This window comes from Chlorocebus sabaeus, chromosome 1 (assembly GCF_047675955.1).
Source record: "Chlorocebus sabaeus isolate Y175 chromosome 1, mChlSab1.0.hap1, whole genome shotgun sequence".
NCBI lineage: Eukaryota > Metazoa > Chordata > Mammalia > Primates > Cercopithecidae > Chlorocebus > Chlorocebus sabaeus.
In genome coordinates this window covers 9,265,305-9,286,407 of record NC_132904.1, presented here as the reverse complement: position 1 = coordinate 9,286,407, position 21,103 = coordinate 9,265,305, and the positions used below count along the sequence as shown (strand labels likewise).

General features: G+C 44.3%; 1 protein-coding gene across 10 annotated transcripts in view; it reads right to left on the bottom strand.

Annotated features, from left to right (window-relative positions):
• Nucleotides 1–83: 83 nt before the first annotated feature.
• Nucleotides 84–21,103, bottom strand: part of MAJIN (membrane anchored junction protein) — a 35,106-nt gene continuing 14,086 nt past the window's right edge. For 3 of the 10 annotated variants that reach the window (XM_037999096.2, XM_073014888.1, XM_037999097.2), the window contains exons 2-10: nucleotides 20,960–21,077; nucleotides 17,194–17,239; nucleotides 11,936–12,155; nucleotides 9,832–9,863; nucleotides 9,416–9,507; nucleotides 8,135–8,198; nucleotides 2,374–2,446; nucleotides 1,463–1,568; nucleotides 84–424 (exon numbers count right to left, since the gene is read on the bottom strand). In XM_037999096.2, the coding sequence (XP_037855024.1) occupies nucleotides 376–424; nucleotides 1,463–1,568; nucleotides 2,374–2,446; nucleotides 8,135–8,198; nucleotides 9,416–9,507; nucleotides 9,832–9,863; nucleotides 11,936–12,155; nucleotides 17,194–17,239; nucleotides 20,960–21,060 (783 nt within the window). In that variant the 5' untranslated portion in view covers nucleotides 21,061–21,077 and the 3' untranslated portion in view covers nucleotides 84–375. Of the gene's footprint in view, nucleotides 425–1,462; nucleotides 1,569–2,373; nucleotides 2,447–8,134; nucleotides 8,199–9,415; nucleotides 9,508–9,831; nucleotides 9,864–11,474; nucleotides 11,601–11,935; nucleotides 12,156–17,193; nucleotides 17,240–20,959; nucleotides 21,078–21,103 lie in introns of all 10 variants that reach the window. The other 7 variants (XM_007991982.3, XM_073014897.1, XM_007992450.3 and 4 more) reach the window with 5 other exon arrangements.

Genomic DNA, 21,103 nt, shown 5'->3' with positions numbered 1-21,103 from the left:
ACCTAGGGAAGTTTCATGCATTTTCTCTCTATCTTGAGGGAAGAATTTGTTCTCTCTTACTCTATTCCACTAAATTCAATCAATAACTCTTCATAAATAATTTATTATCATTAGGATCCTAAGTGCTGAAGACAAAAGGCCTAAACGGGCCCTCCAGACATGAACATTTTAGAAAGTTCCATTCTTAATGTTTTAAATCGGAAAAAAATATATATAAAGGGGCAAAGGACAGGATAAAACCACAGAGGACTCAGCATGGGGACCTCATTCTCCATGACTGAAGTGTCATAAGAAAAGGAAAGAGTTGGAGGAAGAATGATTCGGGAGGAGTCACTGCAAGAGATGATCCTCTTTCCAGCGCTGCATTTGGAAGGCTCAAGAGTGGCTGCTCTTCCTGAAGAAATATCGAAACGGGAAGAGAGAGCTGCAAGAATGAGAACAGAGTAGGCTGAGGCTCTATGTGGTCTCCTTCCCTTCTCCCCATTTCCCATTAGTGCTTCACTAGCTAGGGCATTTTTGCTCTGGGGAACCATTGAATGGAAATTCAAGACTGGAATAGCATTTGAAAAGGTACCCAAATTAGATTATACTCAGGAGGGGGAATAAAACAAAAGAATTGCAATGGGATGGCAGAGAGAGAGAGAGAGACATTTGCTAACTGTCCTCTGCAAACACAACCTAGATTCAGAGGGGAGAATGGAAATATTTTGTAACCAAATCATCTGAATGGCTCAAGTAAACTAAGAATAGACTTTGTTCAAATTAGTGTTTTTGTTTGTTTATTTTGAGACGGAGTCTCGCTCTGTCACCCAGGCTGGAGTGCAGTGGCACGATCTCGGCTCACTGCAAGCTCCACCTCCCGGGTTAAAGCAACTCTCCTGCCTCAGCACCCCCTAGTAGCTGGGATTATAGGAACGTGCCATCTCACCCGGCTAATTTTATCTTATTTTATTTTTTTTAATCTCGGCTCACTGCAACGTCTACCTCTCAGGTTCAAGCAATTCTCCTGCCTCAGCCTCCCTCCCAAGTAGCTGGGATTACAGGCACGTGCCACCATGCCTGCCTAATTTTGTATTTTTAGTAGAAACGGGGTTTCACCATGTTGGCCAGGCTGGTCTTGAACTCCCGACCTCAAGTGATCCGCCCACCTTGGCCTCCCAAGGTACTGGGATTATAGGCATGAGCCACCACGCGTGGCCCAAGTTACTGTTTATGGAGCTTGGCTTTATCCTGGACACATCAGGGTGGAGGTGGGTTGTGTAAAAATAAGTAAAACACAGTCTTTATTAAATGCACAATTAGGGCTTTTGTTCTCAATCTCATTTCCATTGTCTATCTTAGACATAAGTGAGAAGCCTCTGTGAGTAATCTGCTTTCTTTTCTATTCTATTTTCCCTGAAAGACTCAATGAGCTGCTCTGAGCTGGATCTCGAGTCTCATGGCCAGATAGAAGCTGTCTTACCTTAGAAACCCAACGAAGCCGCTGGCTGCTCGCTCCTTAGGTGGAGGTGAGTTGTGCTGCAGGGGTAGGACAACTGGCCCTGGCAGGCTGTGCCCCCACTCAGAATCTGTAAGGAAAACAATCAGGCAGGAGCAAGATGTTTGTCCATGGGCCGTTTTCATGTGAGTAGAAGGCAAAACACCGAGTATGAGCCAGAGGCAGTCTCACACCAAGAGTTCCTTAAAGCCAGGTGAATTGTTTGTTCTGACCTTCCCAATTTCATCTCAGCTCAGTAAGATGCTATTCTGACCTCAGAGTATTTTCAGTCAAGCTCCTGGGATATTTACACAGCTCAAGTTCCAGCCATGCACTCAGCTGCTATGTCTTCACATAAAATGACAAGTTGTTGAAGGACTCACTTGCCTACATCCCTGTTTCTGTGATAACTGCAGTCCACATTGAATCCTCATGCTGGGTAAAAGATCAGCAAGTAGGGAGGGCAATAGCTTGACATGCATTCCCAGCCCTTGCAAAGCATCCATTTGCAACTCCAATATTAACTCTAATGCCCCAAAGGGAAGAGATCATTCTCCAACAGTACAGAAAAGGGAAACACATCCCTCTCAACATTTCTATAAAGTTTATCACCTCACTTGGAAATGTTTTGAAATGGTCAGAGCATAACTTCACTATCAGAAGCAGAGGAAGGGCATGCACTGCCTCCCTTCACTATTTCTGGGAGCTGGGGGGCTTCTATTACTCTAGGACAGGCCCCCAGACCAGAGTTTGGTTAACAAGCACCTCCACGGGAGCAAGGCACATTACCCACTGAGGGCACCCAGACTCAGCTCTGTGCTGCTCTATGTATCAGAGAACTACAAGGGAAAGGGTGATTATTAAAGCAGAATAAATGGAAATTTCCCAGGACCTACCTTGTTTCTGGACACCAGTGATATCAGAGGCCAGAGTCTCCTGCAATCCTTGTTGGGTTTTTCTTTCCCTGTTCTGTTTAAAAGAACACCAAGAAAAGTCTTAAACTTTACTCCTACACTGCATGGCAATCTGAATGCTATTTGCTGGTGAACTGATTTCACATTAGCACTAGGGCCTGGCTTCTGACTGCCTAGATAGGTTCTGTATTTCTTTCCATTTCTTTCCATAGGACTGTCCTTTTTTCTTTTTCTTTTTCTTTTTTTTTTGAGGCGGAGTCTTGCTCTGTGGCCCAGGCTGGAGTGCAGTGGCCGGATCTCAGCTCACTGCAAGCTCCGCCTCCCGGATTTACGCCATTCTCCTGCCTCAGCCTCCCGAGTAGCTGGGACTACAGGCGCCCGCCACCTCGCCCAGCTAGTTTTTTGTATTTTTTAGTAGAGACGGGGTTTCACCGTGTTAGCCAGGATGGTCTCGATCTCCTGACCTCGTGATCCGCCCGTCTCGGCCTCCCAAAGTGCTGGGATTACAGGCTTGAGCCACCGCGCCCGGCCTTTTCTTTTTCTTTTTGAGACTGAATCTTGCTCTGTTGCCAGGCTGCAGTGCAGTGGCGCCATCTCGGCTCACTGCAAGCTCTGCCTCCTGGGTTCACGCCATTCTCCTGCCTCAGCCTCCCTAGTAGCTGGGACTACAGGCGCCCGCCACCACGCCCGGCTAATTTTTTGTATTTTTAGTAGAGACGTGGTTTCACCATGTTAGCCAGGATGGTCTTGATCTCCTGACCTCATGATTTGCCCACCTCAGCCTCCCAAAGTGCTGGAATTATAGGCGTGAGCCACCGCGCCCGGCCAGGACTTTCCTTTTTTCATTTCAACATCCTAACTATTGTCCCTCTAAAACCGTAAGATTTAAGAGCCAAGAATAAATCAAGGTGGGTTTAACTTATCATCCCAAGTTACTGAGTGCCTACTCAGTAACATGAGGTTTCAGAAATCAGGAGGACCTCAAATTTACCTTGGAGAAATGTATACTCTATGGAGCAAATGGACATAAACTAAGTCAAGACAGTATGATGGCCGGGCATGGTGACTCATACCTGTGTAATCGCAGCAATTTGGGAGGCCGAGACGGATGGATCATCCGAGGTCAGCAGTTCGAGACCAGCCTGGCCAACATGGTGAAACCCTGTCTCTACTAAAAATAGAAAAAATCAGCCAGGCGTGGTGGTGGGCACCTTTAATCTCAGCTACTCAGGAGGCTGAGGCAGGAGAATCACTTGAACCCAGGAGGCAGAGTGAGCCAAGGTCACGCCATTGCACTCCAGCCTGGGAGACAAAGCAAGACTCTGTCTCGGGAAAAAAAAAAAAAAGAGTGTGATAAGACCAACGAATCCGTATAGAGTGCTGTGGTTGCTGAAAGGACATTAATGGAGCAGGTGACGTTAGTCAAGGAAGGCTTCACAGGGGAAGTGATATTTGAATGGAGCCTTCACGGATGGATGGATGGATGAGTGGGATGTTGTCATAACGGGGGTGAGGGGATGGTCAGTCACAGCAGGGCATTCCAGACAGGGACATGATGTATGAGGGCACAGTGCCATTAAAGAATAAATAGGATCAGCATGGCTAGAGCCAGGCATGGTAGAAACATGACTGTGGCATTAGCAGCTAGCATAATATAATACAATCTTATTATTTCTCCATGTGCTGTTCCTTTATATAAATTTCTTTGTACTCTGAAGAGGACATTTTACAACCTGATTCCAGGCCCACAACATTTTCCAGTAAATACCCTGATAATCAGAAATATGGTTATTATATTTTCTTTGGGAATCTCTGCCACTGGCTACTACTCTCTTCATCCAGTCTGAACCTAGGGGCTTTACCCAGCAATGATGGAGCTCCTCAAGCTGTTTTGCTGGTGAAGAGTTCTTTTTTTCTTTCTTTTGGGTGTGCAGTTCTGTGAATTTTTTTCCCATTTTTTAAAATTTATTTTTTATTTCAATAGGTTTTTGGGGAGCAGGTGGTGTCTGGTTACATGAATAGTTTTTTTTAGTGATGATTTCTGAGATTTTGGTGCACCCATCACCCAAGTAGTGTACACTATACCCAACGTATAGTCTTTTATCCCTCACCCCCTTTCCACTCTTTCCCCCAAGCCCCCAAAGCCCATTGTATCGTTCTTAAGCCTTTGCGTTCTCATAGCTTAGCTCCCATGGCTAAGAGTTCTAGAGCAAGGGGCTGCAGACTATAAAGGTAGGTTCTGGGAGGCAGAGGCATGGCAAGTCTCTAGAAAAGCTAGGACTAGCCCCCATCCTAAGAAGAAACTTCGGGTTAGAATGGCAGCTATCTCTGAACTGAGCCTCTTCACAAACCGCTCAAATCCCAGACCACATGGGCAGCTACCTAAGTCATATTCCTATAAAAGCGACAGGGAACTCTGGGGAGGAAGGAGACCATTCTTACCTTTTCTATAGACGGTGGAGATGGAATTTAGAGGGCCAAGCTCTGGTTTCTGGCTTGAGGGGAATGATTCTTACAAATTTAATGAAACTATGGTTTGGGGCTTTAATCCTGCTGCATACAGTAGCCCTAATGAAAGCATCTATTAAGGGTGGTAGGAGGAACAAGAGGGCAAAGGCCCTGGGACAGAGGTACAGCCTACCTCTGAACCAGGGAAGAGTCCCCTCATAAGACAGTGTAGCCTTTTTGTGATCTCCCAAAATCTTGAGAGATGTCTTCTCAAGAAAAAGTCATAAGGGAGGAAAAACATTATAGCTGGAATTCAGACTGAAGGTATCATCTGGGACCTCCATCAGAACATAATACTCTGAAAACCTGATGCAAGACTGTCCTCTGCATGTTCAGGGCCAGATCTGTTTAGAAGTGCAGTTCAAGCAGATATAGGAAAACAACAACAACAACAAAATGCGACGTGCAGTTAGTCTGTTTCATTTCTGGGTCATTCATCTGCTCCCTCCCATTTTTTCATCCTTCCAAAGTCTGGATCTCTAGATCTGGGACCTGAAGTAACAAAGGCAAGGGGGTTCTGCTCTTCCTTCCCATTCTCCCTAAACACTTCTTATGAAACAGAGGTACGTGTTGTATTCTTCTAAGCTTTCCCCACACAGGCTCCCAATGTGTTCAGACACGCACATGCACAGTGACTGTGATTCTACACCATAACTCCCTGCAAAGGGGGCAGAACATATTAAGCAATGGACCATAGGAGCAAATTCAATTTTTCCAGCTCAAGTGACTTATACTGAGAGTCACTGTGATCACTTTAATTTAGGAGAAATCATCTTCCTGGGAACAGGGTCCATGATGGGCCTTGAGTCAAAATCAATAAACATGTTCCTTTTACTAGAGTTTTTTCTAAATCCAGAATCAGGTTGAAAAGGTAATTATGTTGAGTAAGAAGCTGTGGGTACTGTTCTTGAGGGAGATGATGTGTCAAACTAAGAATAGGAAGATACGAAGTTAGAGAGCGAGGAAAATGTTCCTTTAATAGTAATTATCTTGGTTGTATAAAGTGTTTTTGTTCTCCAGAGCTTCAAGTACTCCTCATGTACTTTCTCATTTCTTTTTCTTACCATCCTAAAGGATGGGAGGCATAGAAGGGGTTGACCATCTGCCCAAAATCACTCAGTGGGCCAGCTGGCCACAGCACAACTGGGGCCCTGGACTCTGCCCTCGCACACAGAGGCAGAGGTATAAATCCCCAAAGATACACTCCTTCCCCAACTAAATTACAAGCTCCTAGAAAAAAGAAATCAGGGTTTACATATGTTTGTGTATGCCCCAGCACCCAACACAATGCCTTGTGAGTAGGAGACAGAACAATCCCTTAGAAATGAAAATAACTTAATTTTTCTACTTAAAAATGTTTTAGAGAAGTCCTGTGATCTTGAAGGTAGTCTCAAGGCTTTTCATGATCCAGTCCATTCTGACTTTTCCAGTAACATTTCTCAGCACTGGACTTCAAGCTACTCTGGGAATCCTTCCCTCCTGGCCACTTTATGCTCCCTTTGTATCCTGTGCTTCCTTCTACACCTGCACATGGCACATCTATCAGTAATTGTCTACCTAGCTGTACACTGCTGGTGTATCCCTGGTACTTGGCACATAGTAGACACTCAAAGAAAATTTGTTGAATGCATCCTGGGCAACATGGCAAAACTCCATCTCTACAAAAAATACAAAAATTAGTCAGGTGTGGTGACACATGCCAGTAGTCCTAGCTACTCCAGAGGCTGAAATGAGAGGATCGCTTGAGCCTGGGAGGTAGAGGTTGCAGTGAGCCGAGATTGCACCACTGCACTCCAGCCTGGGCAACAGAGTGTGACCCTGTCTCAAAAAAGAAAAAAAAAAATTTGTTGAATGAATGCATATGTAAATGTTTACTCGATAACTGCTCATGTTATGGGTCCTGGGAAGGTGAAGAAAGTGAGTTGTTTGTGTTTGGTTACTTAGGGTCAGAGCAACTTTGGAGACATAGAGAAAAAAAGGAAGGATCTTTAAGGCATGGATACCAGCTAACAGCTATTTAAAGAGGGGAGGAAAAGAAAAAGGTCACTATTTTAGAGAATATATAGAAAAGAAGTCCTAAAATGGAGGAGGGGTACCAGATATATGAATATCTAAATGGGAAACATACCCCATAAATGAAATCTAATTCCATCAGGGGCCAACCCTTCACTGCTCTAGAAGTTTTCTCTTACCAGTTATCAGTGCTGATACATGCCTAGCTCATTTGTTAAAACTAGATGTTCCTAGACTCAGACCCCAGTGTAGATGAAGGCGAAAAGTTTCCTAAAGGGAAAATTCTATACTGGATTCCACCTCAATCCTATATAGACATATTTTCTTATTTCAACTGCAGAGTACAAGTAGCTTTTTAAGCTGAAAAGAGAGGATTTTTTTTTTTTTTTTTTTTATGAGACAAAGTCTCTCTCTGTCACCCAGGCTACAGTGCAGTGGTGCAATCTCGGCTCACTGCCAGCTCTGCCTCCCGGGTTCACGCCATTCTCCTGCCTCAGCCTCCCCGGCAACTGGGACTACAGGCACCTGCCACCACGCCTGGCTAATGTTCTGTATTTTTTTTTAGTAGAGACAGGGTTTCACCATGTTAGCCAGGATGGTCTCGATCTCCTGACCTCGTGATCCACTGGCCTCGGCCTCCCAAAGTGCTAGGATTACAGGCATCAGCCACCGTGCCTGGCCTTTTTTTTTTTTTTTTTTTTTTTTGAGATGGAGTCTCACTCTGTTGCCCAGGCTGGAGTGAAGTGGCACGACCTTGGCTCACTGCAACCTCCGCCTCCTGGGTTCAAGTGATTCTCCTGCCTCAGCCTCCCAAGTAGCTGGGATTACAGGCGTTCACCACCACACTTGGCTAATATTTTGTATTTTTAATAGAGACTGGGTCTCACCAGGTTGGCCAGCCTGGTCTCAAACTCCTGACTTCAGGTGATTCGCCCGCCTTAGCCTCCCAAAGTGCTGGGATTACAGGCATGAGCCACCGTACCAGGCAAAGAGAGGACTTTTTAACAAAAAGATTAATCGATGCGTGTATTATGCAGCCACTTTGGGATGTGCTGTGGCAAGGGCATAATAGTTGAATGTTATTCTGCAGATGGTGAAACCCAAGAATGAGTTCAGTCAATTCAATCTGCACGAAAAACCAAGATGTGCTGGTAACCAGAATCCCGACTTGTAACAGAACAGGAATAGCTGACAGCCTCTAAGCCTCCATTTCAGTACTTACTCTCCTGGTTTCCATAGGGGGCTTCTTTTTGCTGGAGCCTTGGCTGGAAGTCCCTATCTTGGCCCTGAGGTGGGGGGAAAATATGCAGGGAATGTTACTGGCAGAGGCAATATCACTACATTCAAGCAAATGTGGCCCAAATGAATATTTCAGCAGGTTGGCTATTTTTATACCACTCCTGGCCGGCAGAATAAATTGGGTGGCCAAATTTTCTTTGGGTGCTGCTTTACTTCACAGCAGAATCCCAGTTTGAGACACTTAGGGATCTGGGGTTTGAGAAAGTGAAAATGTGACTGACAGCAGGTATCGGATTTTGAAATACTTGATTGTGCATCAAAACCTAGAGAAAGGGAAGATCTGAGACCTCACTTACATGGAAAATTCAGTCGAATGGAACACAACAAAGCTTCATACCTCCAAGTATCCTCACACTCCACCTGGCTTGAAAAGGAGCTCCCTATCTCTTCATCTACATGTGCATCTGGAGAGCATGGGGTCAGCTTCCTAGTCTCCCTGACTTCTCCTATATGTCTAGGGATCCACAGTGTCCCAGGAAAAGGGTAGCTGTTCTCTGTGGGCCTAGGGTGGAAGCATCTTGGGCTACGAAACAAACCACACCTTGGATTATTCCAGCAGCATTCTTATTAGCTTTCTAGGGTGCTAATAAGAACGACTGAATTGTCTTACTGACTCATTTTGTAGCTGATAGAGAACTGAAAGAAGAACATAAGTAGCCTCCACAGTAACAATATGTTAGGGATGGCTCAACATTCCCCCTAATATCACAGTACCCCACCCAATGATTGATATATACCCTCTTGCAAACATTTACATTTTAGTCTGGACTGCCTCTTAAGGTTCCAAAAGCTAACTGCTCACTGGGTAAAATAGAATTATATTTTATTTGTTCTTATTATTTCAAGAGTTTCCCTATGTTTTTGTATAATATTTTGAGACTTCATAAGTCTTTTGCCTTCTGGTGATACTACCATAGTAAGTATTATTGAATGTGCTGAATTCAATTGTTTAGATCGGGCTGTATTTCTTCTCAGCCTTCATCTTGAGAAGAAAAATCGTACTTTGCTGAAAAAGGGACTATGTTCAAATTATATTGTAAATATTAACTTGCTCCCTTTCCTTAGTCCACCCACTGGAATAGGCAGATACTGATGAAGTCCTGAAAAAGAAAGTGACTCGCCCAAGGACAGGATCAACCAATGGTAATAGCTGGCAAAGCCTAATTAGGATGAAGGAGCGAGACTCTCTCCCCACACCACTGACCTGTCCAGCCCTGGCCTGCTGGGGGAGCTGGGCTCGTCCATGTGTTTTCGTTTCCTCATCACAGCTCCTACTGCTTTCTTCTCAGCTGGGACCTTCAGAGAGGAAGCAGATGCCTGTGACTCCTCCTTTCCAGAGTTGCTCACAGTTCATGAAGGCACAGTGAAGAAAACTCCCCATCCTTTAACTGCCAAAGGCAACTTTTAACACCAGCTTTGCAAGTAAGAATAGACATTCTGTTAGAGACGTGGTCTCAGAAATCTAGCCAAGGGGGAAAATACTGTCTTATGTTTACAATTCTGATTGGATCTGGGCAGCAACCGAGGGGCAAAGTAAGAAGAAGAGGCAAGAGCAGGACTTTTTGGACAAAAGAAGGTGATAAAGGCAATTTTCATTTTGTACAGAAAAGGCAAACTTACCAACCCAAGAGGACTGTCACTTACTGGTTTCCCTACAATAGGAAATTTGAGTGTCATAATAAAATAATACTTTTTTTTTTTTTTAGAGATTAAGTTGCCCAGACTGGAGTGCAGTGGTGTGATCTTGGCTCACTGCAACCTCCGCCTCTTGAGTTCAAGCGATTCTTCTCTGTCAGCCTCCCAAGTAGCTGGGACTACAGGCATGTGCCACCACACCTGGCTAATTTTTGCATTTTTAGTAGAGAGGAGGGTTTCACCACGTTGGCCAGGCTGGTCTCAAACTCCTGACCTCAGGTGATCCACCTGCCTTGGCCTCCCAAAGTGAGCCACCAGGCCTAACCATGATGCTGTTTTACCTGGATTTCTGGCTACTATTTATTTCTTGGAACTGACCCTAGACAAAGACTCCTCATGTGCCCTTCTCCCTTCTACCTGGTACCATTTTCCCTAAAAATAGTGTCTTCAAACTCTCTTCCTCCCTTGTTTCAGAATGAATATAATCTATAAGCTAGAAGGGGTTTGAAAAGGGAGGGGACGATTCTTACTACAAAAGAAAAAAGTAGAACTTCAGCTACCTGTGACAAATGAAAAGGGGAGATATTTTGAGGCAAGTCCTTTGCACCCCTTTTCTTTTCTTTTTTCTTTTTTGAGACAGCTTTTTCTTTTTTGCTTCAGCTTCCTGAATAGCTGGGATTACAGGCACGCACCACCATGCCTGGCTAACTTTTTTATTTCTAGCAGAGATGGGGTTTCACCATGTTGGTCAGGCTGGTCTTGAATTCCTGGCCTCAAGTGATCCTCCTGCCTTGGCCTCCCAAAGTACTGGGATTACAGGCATGAGCCACTGTGCCCAGCCTGCACCCCTTTTCAAATCAAAAGGGTAGGTGTTTACTTGTCCCTCAATCAGCAAAAATACCCATGGCCTTCAGAGAATAAAAATTTGGGCCAGGCACAGTGGTTCATGCCTGTAATTCCAGTGTTTTGGGAGGCCGAGGTGGGAGGATTGCTTGAGCCCAGGAGTTTGAGACCTGATGGTGCAATATAGTGAAACCCTGTCTCTACTAAAAAAAAAAAAAATTAGCCGGAGATGGTCGTACACACCCACAGTCCTAGCTACTTGGGAAGCTGAGGGAGGAGGAACACTTGAGCCCAGGAGTTAGAGGTTACGGTGAACTACGATCACACCACTATACTCCAGCCTAGGTAACAGAGTGAGACTCTGTCTAAATAAAAATAAAATTGAGAGATACCTTTAAGACAGCTCTAAAGTGAAAATCATGGAATTTACTCTAATGGAAGGGTTTATATAATACTTATCTTTCATTCAGTGATTAAGTCAGGCTTTGTACTTTTCATCTACTATTATTTATTTAATCCTTTTAACAACTCAATGATATAGGTAGTAATATTATACTTCACAATTTCACAAGGGAGGCACAGAGAAATTAATTTATCTAACTTCACACAGCTGTTAAGTGGCAGGGCCACCAGTATTTGAACTAGTCAATCTGGCCTGGAGCACATGATCCTGACCTGTGTACTGTAAGGCTGGAGCCCAATCTGGTAGCGCATTTCACCATATCCAGCTGGCACTGCTAAACCATTTTCTTCTCTGCCATTCACATTCACATCATTCCACTTACCAGGTGACAGGTTTTCATGGAACCATTTCATCTCCACGTATAGAGTAAAAACAAATGGGTAGGGGATCAAGATAATTTCCCCATGTTTGAATTTCAGGTGGGAAACTCTCTCCCATTTGCTTTTATCTGGAAAATAGTGCTAAGGAGTAAGGAAAGATGCCAGTATGGATTCCTAAGTACTATTTTAGGGAGAAACTCTCTCTCCTTCCCCTGACCTACCCTCCAAACTGCCTATGGTTTTGCTACTTTCATTTGAGTCTAAAATGTGGGCCGTAGCTCATTTCCAGCCAGAAAAGAAAGGATAGGCTGGGCGCAGTGGCTCACAGCTGTAATCCCAGCACTTTGGGAGGCGGAGGCGGGCGGATCACCTGAGGTCAGGAGTTCAAGACCAGTCTGGCCAACATGATGAAACACTGCCTCTACTAAAAATACCATAATTAGCCAGGCGTGATGGCACGTACCTGTAATCCCAGCTACTGGAGAGGCTGAGGCAGGAGAATCGCTTGAACCTGGGAGGCTGAGGTTGCAGTGTGCCAAGATCACACCATTGCACTCCAGCCTGGGCAACAGAGCAAGACTCCATCTCAAAAAAAAAAAAAGGATACAGGGAAATACAATGAAGTGTTCTGTAGCAAAGGGCTGAAGATTGTCCAAGTTTCCCAAGACCACGCGGATAGAATCCTGAAAAACACATTTGAAATGACTTTAACATTGTTGAGTCTCAGCCAATCTTTGTTTATATTTGTCACTGCTAATCACATACCCTATATACTATCAAAACTGAACCATTTGCTGTTCCTTTAACATGTGTTCTGATTCTCCATTTCTTTTTTTTTTTTTTTTTTTTGAGATGGAGTCTTGCTCTGTCGCCCGGGCGGGAGTGCAGTGGCCGGATCTCGGCTCACTGCAAGCTCCGCCTCCCGGGTTCACGCCATTCTCCTGCCTCAGCCTCCCGTGTAGCTGGGACTACAGGCGCCCGCCACTTCGCCCGGCTATTTTTTTTGTATTTTTTAGTAGAGACGGGGTTTCACCGTGTTAGCCAGGATGGTCTTGATCTCCTGACCTCATGATCCGCCCGTCTTGGCCTCCCAAAGTGCTGGGATTACAGGCTTGAGCCACCGCGCCCGGCCTCTCCATTTCTTTTTCTTTTTCTTTTTTTTTTTTTGAGAGAGCCTTGCTTTGTGGCCCAGGCTGAAGTGCAGTTGCATGATCTCTGCTCACTGCAATCTCTGCCTCCTGGGCTCAAGTGATCCTCTCACCTCAACCTCCCCAGTAGCTGGGACTAAAGGCGTGCACCACCACACCCGTCTAATTTCTTTATTTTTTATAGAGATGTGGTTTCACCATGTTGCCCAGGATAGTCTTGAACTCCTGGGCTCAGGAGTTTCTTTCTTTCTTTCTTTCTTTTTTTTTTTTTTTTTTTTGAGATGGAGTCTCGCTCCGTCGCCCAGGCTGGAGTGCAGTGGCCGGATCTCAGCTCACTGCAAGCTCCGCCTCCCGGGTCTACGCCATTCTCCTGCCTCAGCCTCCCGAGTAGCTGGGACTACAGGTGCCCGCCACCTCGCCCGGCTAGTTTTTTGTATTTTTTTGGTAGAGACGGGGTTTCACCGTGTTAGCCAGGCTGGTCTCGATCTCCTGACCTCGTGATCCGCCCGTCTCGGCCTCCCAAAGTGCTGGGATTACAGGCTTGAGCCACCGTGCCCGGCTTTTTTTTTTTTTTAGAGACAAGGTTTCACTCTGTCGCCTAGGCTAGAGTGTAGTGACGCAATCATAGCTCACTATGCTCTGCCCTCCTTGGTCTCCCAAAGTGGTGGGATTACAGGCGTGAGCCACTGCACCCATCCTACTTCTCCGTTTCTATACTTTTGCATAGAAAGGGAATTTCTCTTCCTGAAATGCCCTTTCCACCCATCAGCACTTGTCCAAATTCAACTATCCTTTAAGGCATAGTTCAAAAGTCATCTCCCCCAGAAAGCTTTCCCTGATTTACCAAGTTGTAATTAACTGTTAGTATCAAACTGAACAGTAGTTAGCCTGGAGTCTTTACTACATTCCACATACAAATGTTTTATATTCCTTACTGGGAGATCTACTTGAAGTAGAATATACACCTGATTTATCTTAGTATCCCTTCTATGGTGTCTACCATCGTGAATAACGCATAACAAGTCTTCACTAAATGTACATTGAATGAATGAACAACACTGGCATTTACTGATATATAGTATTTTGCTTTTGTTTAAGTCAAACTTTTTTTTCCACTCACTTTAAATTTTAATCGATTAGTCCCTAATTAAGCTAATGCTTATTAGTCTACACTAATTAATTTGGCATCATAAAGACTACTAAATTTCTATGGGGAAAAAGTCTCAATTTCAGTCCCAGGCTTGTCATTTCACCCTAAGCTTCAGTGTTCTCATGTTTGGGTTCAAAGAAGATAGAAACTGTGGCCAGCACAGTGGCTCATGCCTGTCATCCCAGCACTCTGGGAGGCCAAGGCAGGTGGATTGCTTGAGCCCAGGAGTTCGAGACTGGCCTAGGCAACATGGCAAAACTCCATCTCTCCAAAAATACAAAAATGAGTTGGGTGTGGTGGCACACGCCAGTAGTTGTAGCTACTCGGGAGGCTGAGGTGGGAGGATCACCTGAACCTGGGAGATCGAGGCTGCAGTGAACTATGATTGCATCACGGCACTCTAGACTAGCAACAGAGTGAAACCTTGTCTCAAAAAAAAAAAAAAAAAAAGAAATTGTGTCTTGTTTATCTTTGTATTCTCCATAGTAGCACAGTGTCTAGCTTATAATTATACTGGCTAATATTTATTGAGTAATTACTATGGGAAGTGTTTCTGTTTTCTGGTTTTTTTGAGACAGAATCTCATTATGTCACCCAGGCTGGAGTGCGGTGGCACAATCTTGGCTCACTGCAACCTCTACCTCCTGAGTTCAAGCAGTGCTCGTGCCTCAGCCTCCCAAGTAGCTAGGATTATAGGCACGCACCACCACGCCCAGCTATTTTTTTGTATTTTTAGTAGAAATGGGGTTTCGCCATGTTGCCCAGGCTGGCGTCAAACACCTGAGCTCAGGCAATCCGCCGACTTTGGCCTCCCAAAGTGCTAGGATTACAGGCATGAGCGACCACGCCCAGCCTTTTGTTTGTTTTTGAGATGAAGTTTTGTTCTTCTGCCCAGACTGGAGTATGGAGTGCAATGGCATGATCTCCGCTCACTGCAACCTCTGCCTTCCGGGTTCAAGCGATTCTCCTGCCTCAGCCTCCCAAGTAGCTGGGATTACAGGTACCTGCCACCACACCTGACTAACTTTTATATTTTTGGTATAGATGGGGTTTCACTATGTTGGCCAGGCTGGTCACAAACTCCTAACCTCAGGTGATCCTCCTGCCTTGGCCTCCTAAAGCGCTGGGATGACAGGCGTGAGCCACCAAGCCCGGCCGTGTTTTTATACATATTAATTAATTTAACTCTTACAAAACCCCTGTGAGATAGGCAATTCTGTTATTCCCATTTTATAGACGAGGAAACAGACAAAGAGAAGTGAAAAAATGTAGTCTAGATTACATAACTAGAAATAGCGGGGCCAAGATCTGAACCAAGGTAGTAGGGTTCCAGAGCTCCTAGTCTTAACCCATAGGCTATCCTGCTTCTCAGTAAATGTTTTCCAGGGTTTTTTTGAGATGGAGTCTCACTCTGTTGTCCAGGCTGGAGTGCAGTGGTGCGATCTTGGCTCACTGCAACCTCCGCCTCCCAGGTTCAAGCAATTCTCCTGCCTCAGTCTCCTGAGTAGCTTGGACTACAGATATGTGCCACCACACCCAGCTAATTTTTATATTTTTAGTAGAGATGGGGTTTTGCCATGTTGGTCAGGCTGGTCTTAAACTCCGGACTCCAGGTGATCCACCTGCCTTCGCCTCCCAAAGTGCTGGGATTAAAGGTGTGAGCCACAGTGCCCGGCTTCAGTAAGTGTTTTCTAAATGACGAAAACAGAATGATAACATCTGACCCCAAACTAGTGAGCATAAGAGAAAGACGCATATGCATATCAAATGCATCTTGGAAATATGACATATGGTGAATGTAAATGCTCTCAAGCTACTAATTATTGAGCTACTGTGTGGCAGGCATTGCAGACATCTATTTCTAATCCTCAGTCTTGAAACAGGCCTTCTTTATTAACCCCATTTGACAGGTAAGGAAACAGACTCAGAGAGGGTAGGTAATTTGCCCAAAGTCAAATTATGAATGGCAGAACACTTCCCATAGTAATTACTCAATAAATATTAGCTATTATAATTAGAAGCTAGACACTATTCTAGTATGGACACTTCAAATCCAGGTTTGATTGGCTCTAAAGTCTGTATTCCCTCCTCTCTGTTATGCTTCCATGAGCTTTTCACTGCTCAGGTTAACTGAAACAAAGTGAAATAAAGCCTACTCTGCCCATAATTAAAATAGGTAGAACAGCCGGGCACAGTGGCTCACACCTGTAATCCCAACACTTTGGGAGACTGAGGTGGGTGGATCATGAGGTCAAGAGATCAAGACCATCCTGGCCAACATGGTGAAACCCCGTCTCTACTAAAAATACAAAAATTAGCTGGGCGTGGTGGTGCATGCTGGTAGTCCCAGCTACTTGGGAGGCTGAGGCAGGAGAATCACTGGAACCCGGGAGGTGGAGGTTGCAGTGAGCTGAAATCGCGCCACTGCACTCCAGCCTGGTGACAGAGCAAAACTCCATTTCAAACAAAAACAAAAACCAGGTAGAACATTTTCTTGGTCCTATGTTAAAATAACTCATTCATAATGATGTCCTTGAGGGTCCTGCAAGATCCTAATGTATCTTTTAACACTTAGCCAAAGAGGTGCCTTCTTAAGGGTATGACTCAGTTTTGGTTTCACAGAGTTTTGTGTTTAAGTGTATTTAATTGCTTTGAAATGTGGAGGCATATGTCTTAAGAAATCACAATAGTCACAAATCACTGAATTGTGAAGTCAGAAGAGGAAAAGCTAGTTTAAACCTCTCATTTTCCAAATGAGGCAATTAAGATCCAAGTTGATATATGATTTGCCAACAGTCACATAGCTAATTGGTGGCTATGCCAGAACTGGAATCCAGGGCCAAATCCGAGAACTCTAACTCCTTGTCCATTGCTTTCACCAATTTATAAAGCTGACCACCTGCTCATTCTTCTTTCTGTAGAAAAACCTAAAGCTAGAGGAACTGGGTAGAAAGGAATGAAAATGAAGTCGGAATAAGGCAATTGCAAATGTTTCCAATTAAAATGAATACACAGCAGCCTTGTCTGTGTATTTACAGTCGAGTTTCCTGAACGTCAAGTACCAGGCAGTGGTTCGGATGGTGGGTTTCCCAGAGCCCTGGAAGGAGGCAGTCCTCCGGAATCTTTCTCTATGCCAGCTGCCACAAAAGAGAGCTGCCCAAGGCTGGAAACTCTGGTGAAAACAAAAAGCTCTCAGCCTCAAAGGTGCTGACACTTCAACTAGGAAAACTGAGAAAGAATACAGGCTTTAAATTTCCCTGGAAAAACAGTAAAGTTCCTTTGCAAAGGAGATGTAGCAGGAAGAAGCCAAGTTATCAAGTGGAAGTTGTGACTCAGTTTGTACGAAATAATTAAAACCTGAATGTGGATGCATCCTTAGCTTAAAGAGTAACTTTTCCAGAAGTCGTATGCTTCTTTCCCTACCTCCAGCTCCTGGATGATGACTTCCTTATTTTCTATCTCTTCTCCTCTAGAAGGTAAACAGACAAGAGACAAGTAAGACATGAAGGAAAGCTCTGGAGAGACTAGACATTACTAGGGCAAAAATGACACTTCCACTGTGCTAAAGAAGCATAAGTCAAACTGTGTGTGCTGATCCAGTGCTCATGGGGAAGAAGTGATCACCTAGGTGGTGCGGTCTGAACATTGGTTCAGAATGATTTCTCGACCTGCCAAGACCTGAAATTCCCACTGTGAAAGTTAATCATTTGTTAGAGCACTTGTACTTTAAGTGTGCTTTGGGGACCCTTAAGGGTCTTGAAGACCCTTTCAATGGGTCTTCAAGGGTAAAACTATTTTCATAATAATACTAAGGTGTTATTTGCCTTTCTCACTGTGTTAATATTTGTAACCATGATTGCAAAAGCAATGGTGGGCAAAATTGCCAGTGCCTTAGCACAAATCTAGCCAGTTGCACTAGGCTATACTATCAGTCAAAGTAATCTTTACTGCTGCACAGGAAAAAAAAAAAAAATCCAGTTTCACTGAATATCCTTGAGGAAGCAGGAAAAAAAAAAGCAACCATTTTATAAAATCTCAATCTTTAACTACATATCTTTTTAAATGTTATGTGATAAAACACGAAGTATGCATAAAGCGCTTCTGCTGCATACCAAAATATGATGGTTATTTTAGGGAAACTTACATGTGTGACTGTTTAAGCTGCAAACTGAACTGTCTGCTTTTCTTCATGGAATATTTTACTTGAATGATCAGCTAACAGACAAACTATGGTTGTTATTCATACTTGGAAGTTTGACAGACACTTTCTTAAAAATGAATAAAATAGGCATGTCAACTCAAGGAAAAGAACTGACAATACTTGCTGTCAACAATAAATTTTGGGCTTTCAAGTGAAAATTTAAATTTTGGAAAGTTTCCGTCCACCATTTTGAGTTTGACAGTTTCCAAATACGTCAACACGTTTAAGATCATAGTGATACTAACAAATATTTTTTGATACTGTATAATGAAATATATCAATATTTGGAGGATGTGCATAATTCAGTGAACCAAAATGTTCCAAACCACCAATGAAACATCATGTTACAAATCATCCCAGGTCAGGCCTGGGGTAGTGGCGCAGTCATGGCTAACTGCAGCCTCAACTCCCTGGGCCAATGGATCCTCCTGCCTTAGCCTTCCAAGCAGCTGGGATCACAGGTGCAAACCACCATGTCCAGCTAATTTCTTTTATTTTTTGTAGCGATGGGGTCTCACTTTGTTGCCTAGGATGATCTCAAACTCCTATGCTGAAGCGATCCTCCCATTTGAGCCTCCCAAAGTACTGGGATTACAAGAGTGAGACACTGCACCTACCCAAAAGTTCCCTTCTATTTCTAGTTTATAGTTTTGCTTTGTTTTGAGACAGAGTCTCACTCTGTTGCACAGGCTTGAGTGCAGTGGTGTGATCTGCTCACTACAGCCTCTGCCTCCCGGGTTGAACTGATTCTCCTGTCAGCCTCCCGAGTAGCTGGGACTACAGGTGTGCACCACTATGCTCAGCTAATTTTTGTATTTTTAGTAGAGACAGGGTTTTACCATGCTGACCAGGCTGCTCTTGAACTCCTGACTTCAGGTGATCTGTCTGATTTGGCCTCCCAAAGTGCTGGTATTACAGGTGTGAGCCACTGCACCCAGCTATGTGTGTGTGTGTGTGTGTGTTTTTAAATTGAGTGTTTTTATCATGAAAGGGTGAGGTGCTGGGTTTGATCAAATTCAGTACAGTGGCAAGATCTCGGCTGACTGCAACCTCTGCCTCCCGGGTTCAAGCGATTCTCCTGCCTCAGCCTCCTGAATAGCTGGGACTACAGGTGCATGCCACCACACCCAGCTACTTTTTTGTAATTTTAGTATAGATGGGGTTTTGCCATGTTGGCCAGGCTGGTCTTGAACTCCTAACCTCAAGTCATCTATTCACCTCGGCCTGCCAAAGTGCTGGGATTACAGGTGTGAGCTACTGCTCCCAGCCTGATTGTTTTTTACATGCTGAAACCACCCTGGTACCCCTGGGGTAAATCCCAGGAATATAAATAATGCCAATCTTCGCAATTTTAAAATATAATTTTATTTTACTTATTTATTTTTGAGATGGAGGTTAACTCTGTCGGGCAGTCTGGAGTGCAGTGGCGTGATCTCGGCTCACTGCAACCTCCAACTCCCGGCTTCAAGTGATTCTCGTGCCTCAGCCTCCTGAGTAGCTGATATTACAGGCGTGACCCATCATGCCCGCCCGGTTCACTAAATATAACTTTAATAATATCATATTTGTTACATATATTATTCTTAAATTAATAAACTGTTTTAAATTTTTGCTTTTTTTTTTTTTTTCTTTTTTTGAGACAGGGTTTCACACTGTTGCTTGGGCTGGAGTGCAGTGCACCCATCTCTGCTCACTGCAACCTCCATCTCCCAAGTTCAAGCGATTTTCCTGCCTCAGCCTCCTGGTTAGCTGGGATTATAGGCGCCTGCCACTACACTCAGCTAATTTTTTGTATTTTTAGTAGAGACAGGGTTTCACCATGTTGGCCAGGCTGGTCTCAAACTCCTGACCTCATGATTCACCTGCCTCGGCCTCCTAAAGTGCTGGGATTACAGGCCTGAGCCAGTGCGCCCGGCCAAATTTTTGCTTTAATTTTTATGACAAATATTGACAGATTAATCAAAAGCTCTTTGGGGTCCTTAATAATTTTAAAGAGTGCAGGTTGGGTGTGGGTGCCTCATGCCTGGAATCCCAACACTTTGGAAAGCTGAGGAGGGAGGATCCCTTGGGCCCAGGAGTTTGAGACCAGCCTGAGCAACATAGTGAGACTTCATTTCTACCAAAAGTATTTTAAAATTAGCCTGATGTGGTGGCACTATGCCTGTAGTCCTAGCTTCTCTGGAGGCTGACCCTTAAGCCCAGCAGGTCAAGGCTGCGGTGATCACACGACTACATGTGAAACCCTGTCTTGGAAAAAAAAAAAAAAAACAAATAAAGAAAAATTGCAAGGGAGTCCTGAGATGGAAAAAAAAATTTTTTTTTGAGACAGAGTCTCACTCTGTGGCCCAGGCTGGAGTGGAGTGGCACAATCCCAGCTCACTGCAACCTCCGTCTTCCAGGTTCAAGCGATTCTCCTGCCTCAGCCTCCCACCACCATGCCTGGCTAATTTTTGTATTTTTAGTAGAGACGGTGTTTCACCATGTTGGCCAGGCTGGTCTTGAACTCCTGACCTCAAGTGATACATCCACCTCAGCCTCCCAAAGTGCTGGGATTATAGCCATGAGCCACTATGCCCGGCCCTGAGATGTAAAATTTTGAGAAACACTGCTTCAAAGATATGTTGTCCTAGGCTGGGTGTGGTGGCTCACACCTATAATCCCAACACTTGGGGAGGCAGAGGTGAGAGGATTGCTTGAGGTCAGGGGTTTGAGACTAGCCTAGACAACATAGAGATCTGCTTCTCTTTAAAAAAAAAAAAAAAAAAAAAAAAAAGGTTGTCCCTAATTTAGAAACTCATATGAATAATATATATACTGGGAAAGACAGTCCTGCAAGATGCTACTTTACCAGTCTCCTGAGCTGGGTGAAGGTAGAGAAGAGGTGACCTAGTCTCCTGAACCGTATGAAGATAGAGAAAAGGAGACCTGTGGGAATGCACGAGCACTAACTGGTGTTTACATAGGCTACCCTCCGACCTTTGAAATTACCTGATACTGTTCCCATATCTGATTTTGAATTTATACACATTGGGTCCTGCATGAAGAAATCTCGTCTCTGGAAATGGGTAGGTAAAGGGTTTTAAACTCATTGCTCCGAAACGATAGCCTAAATAAAATAGAAATATTAGAGAA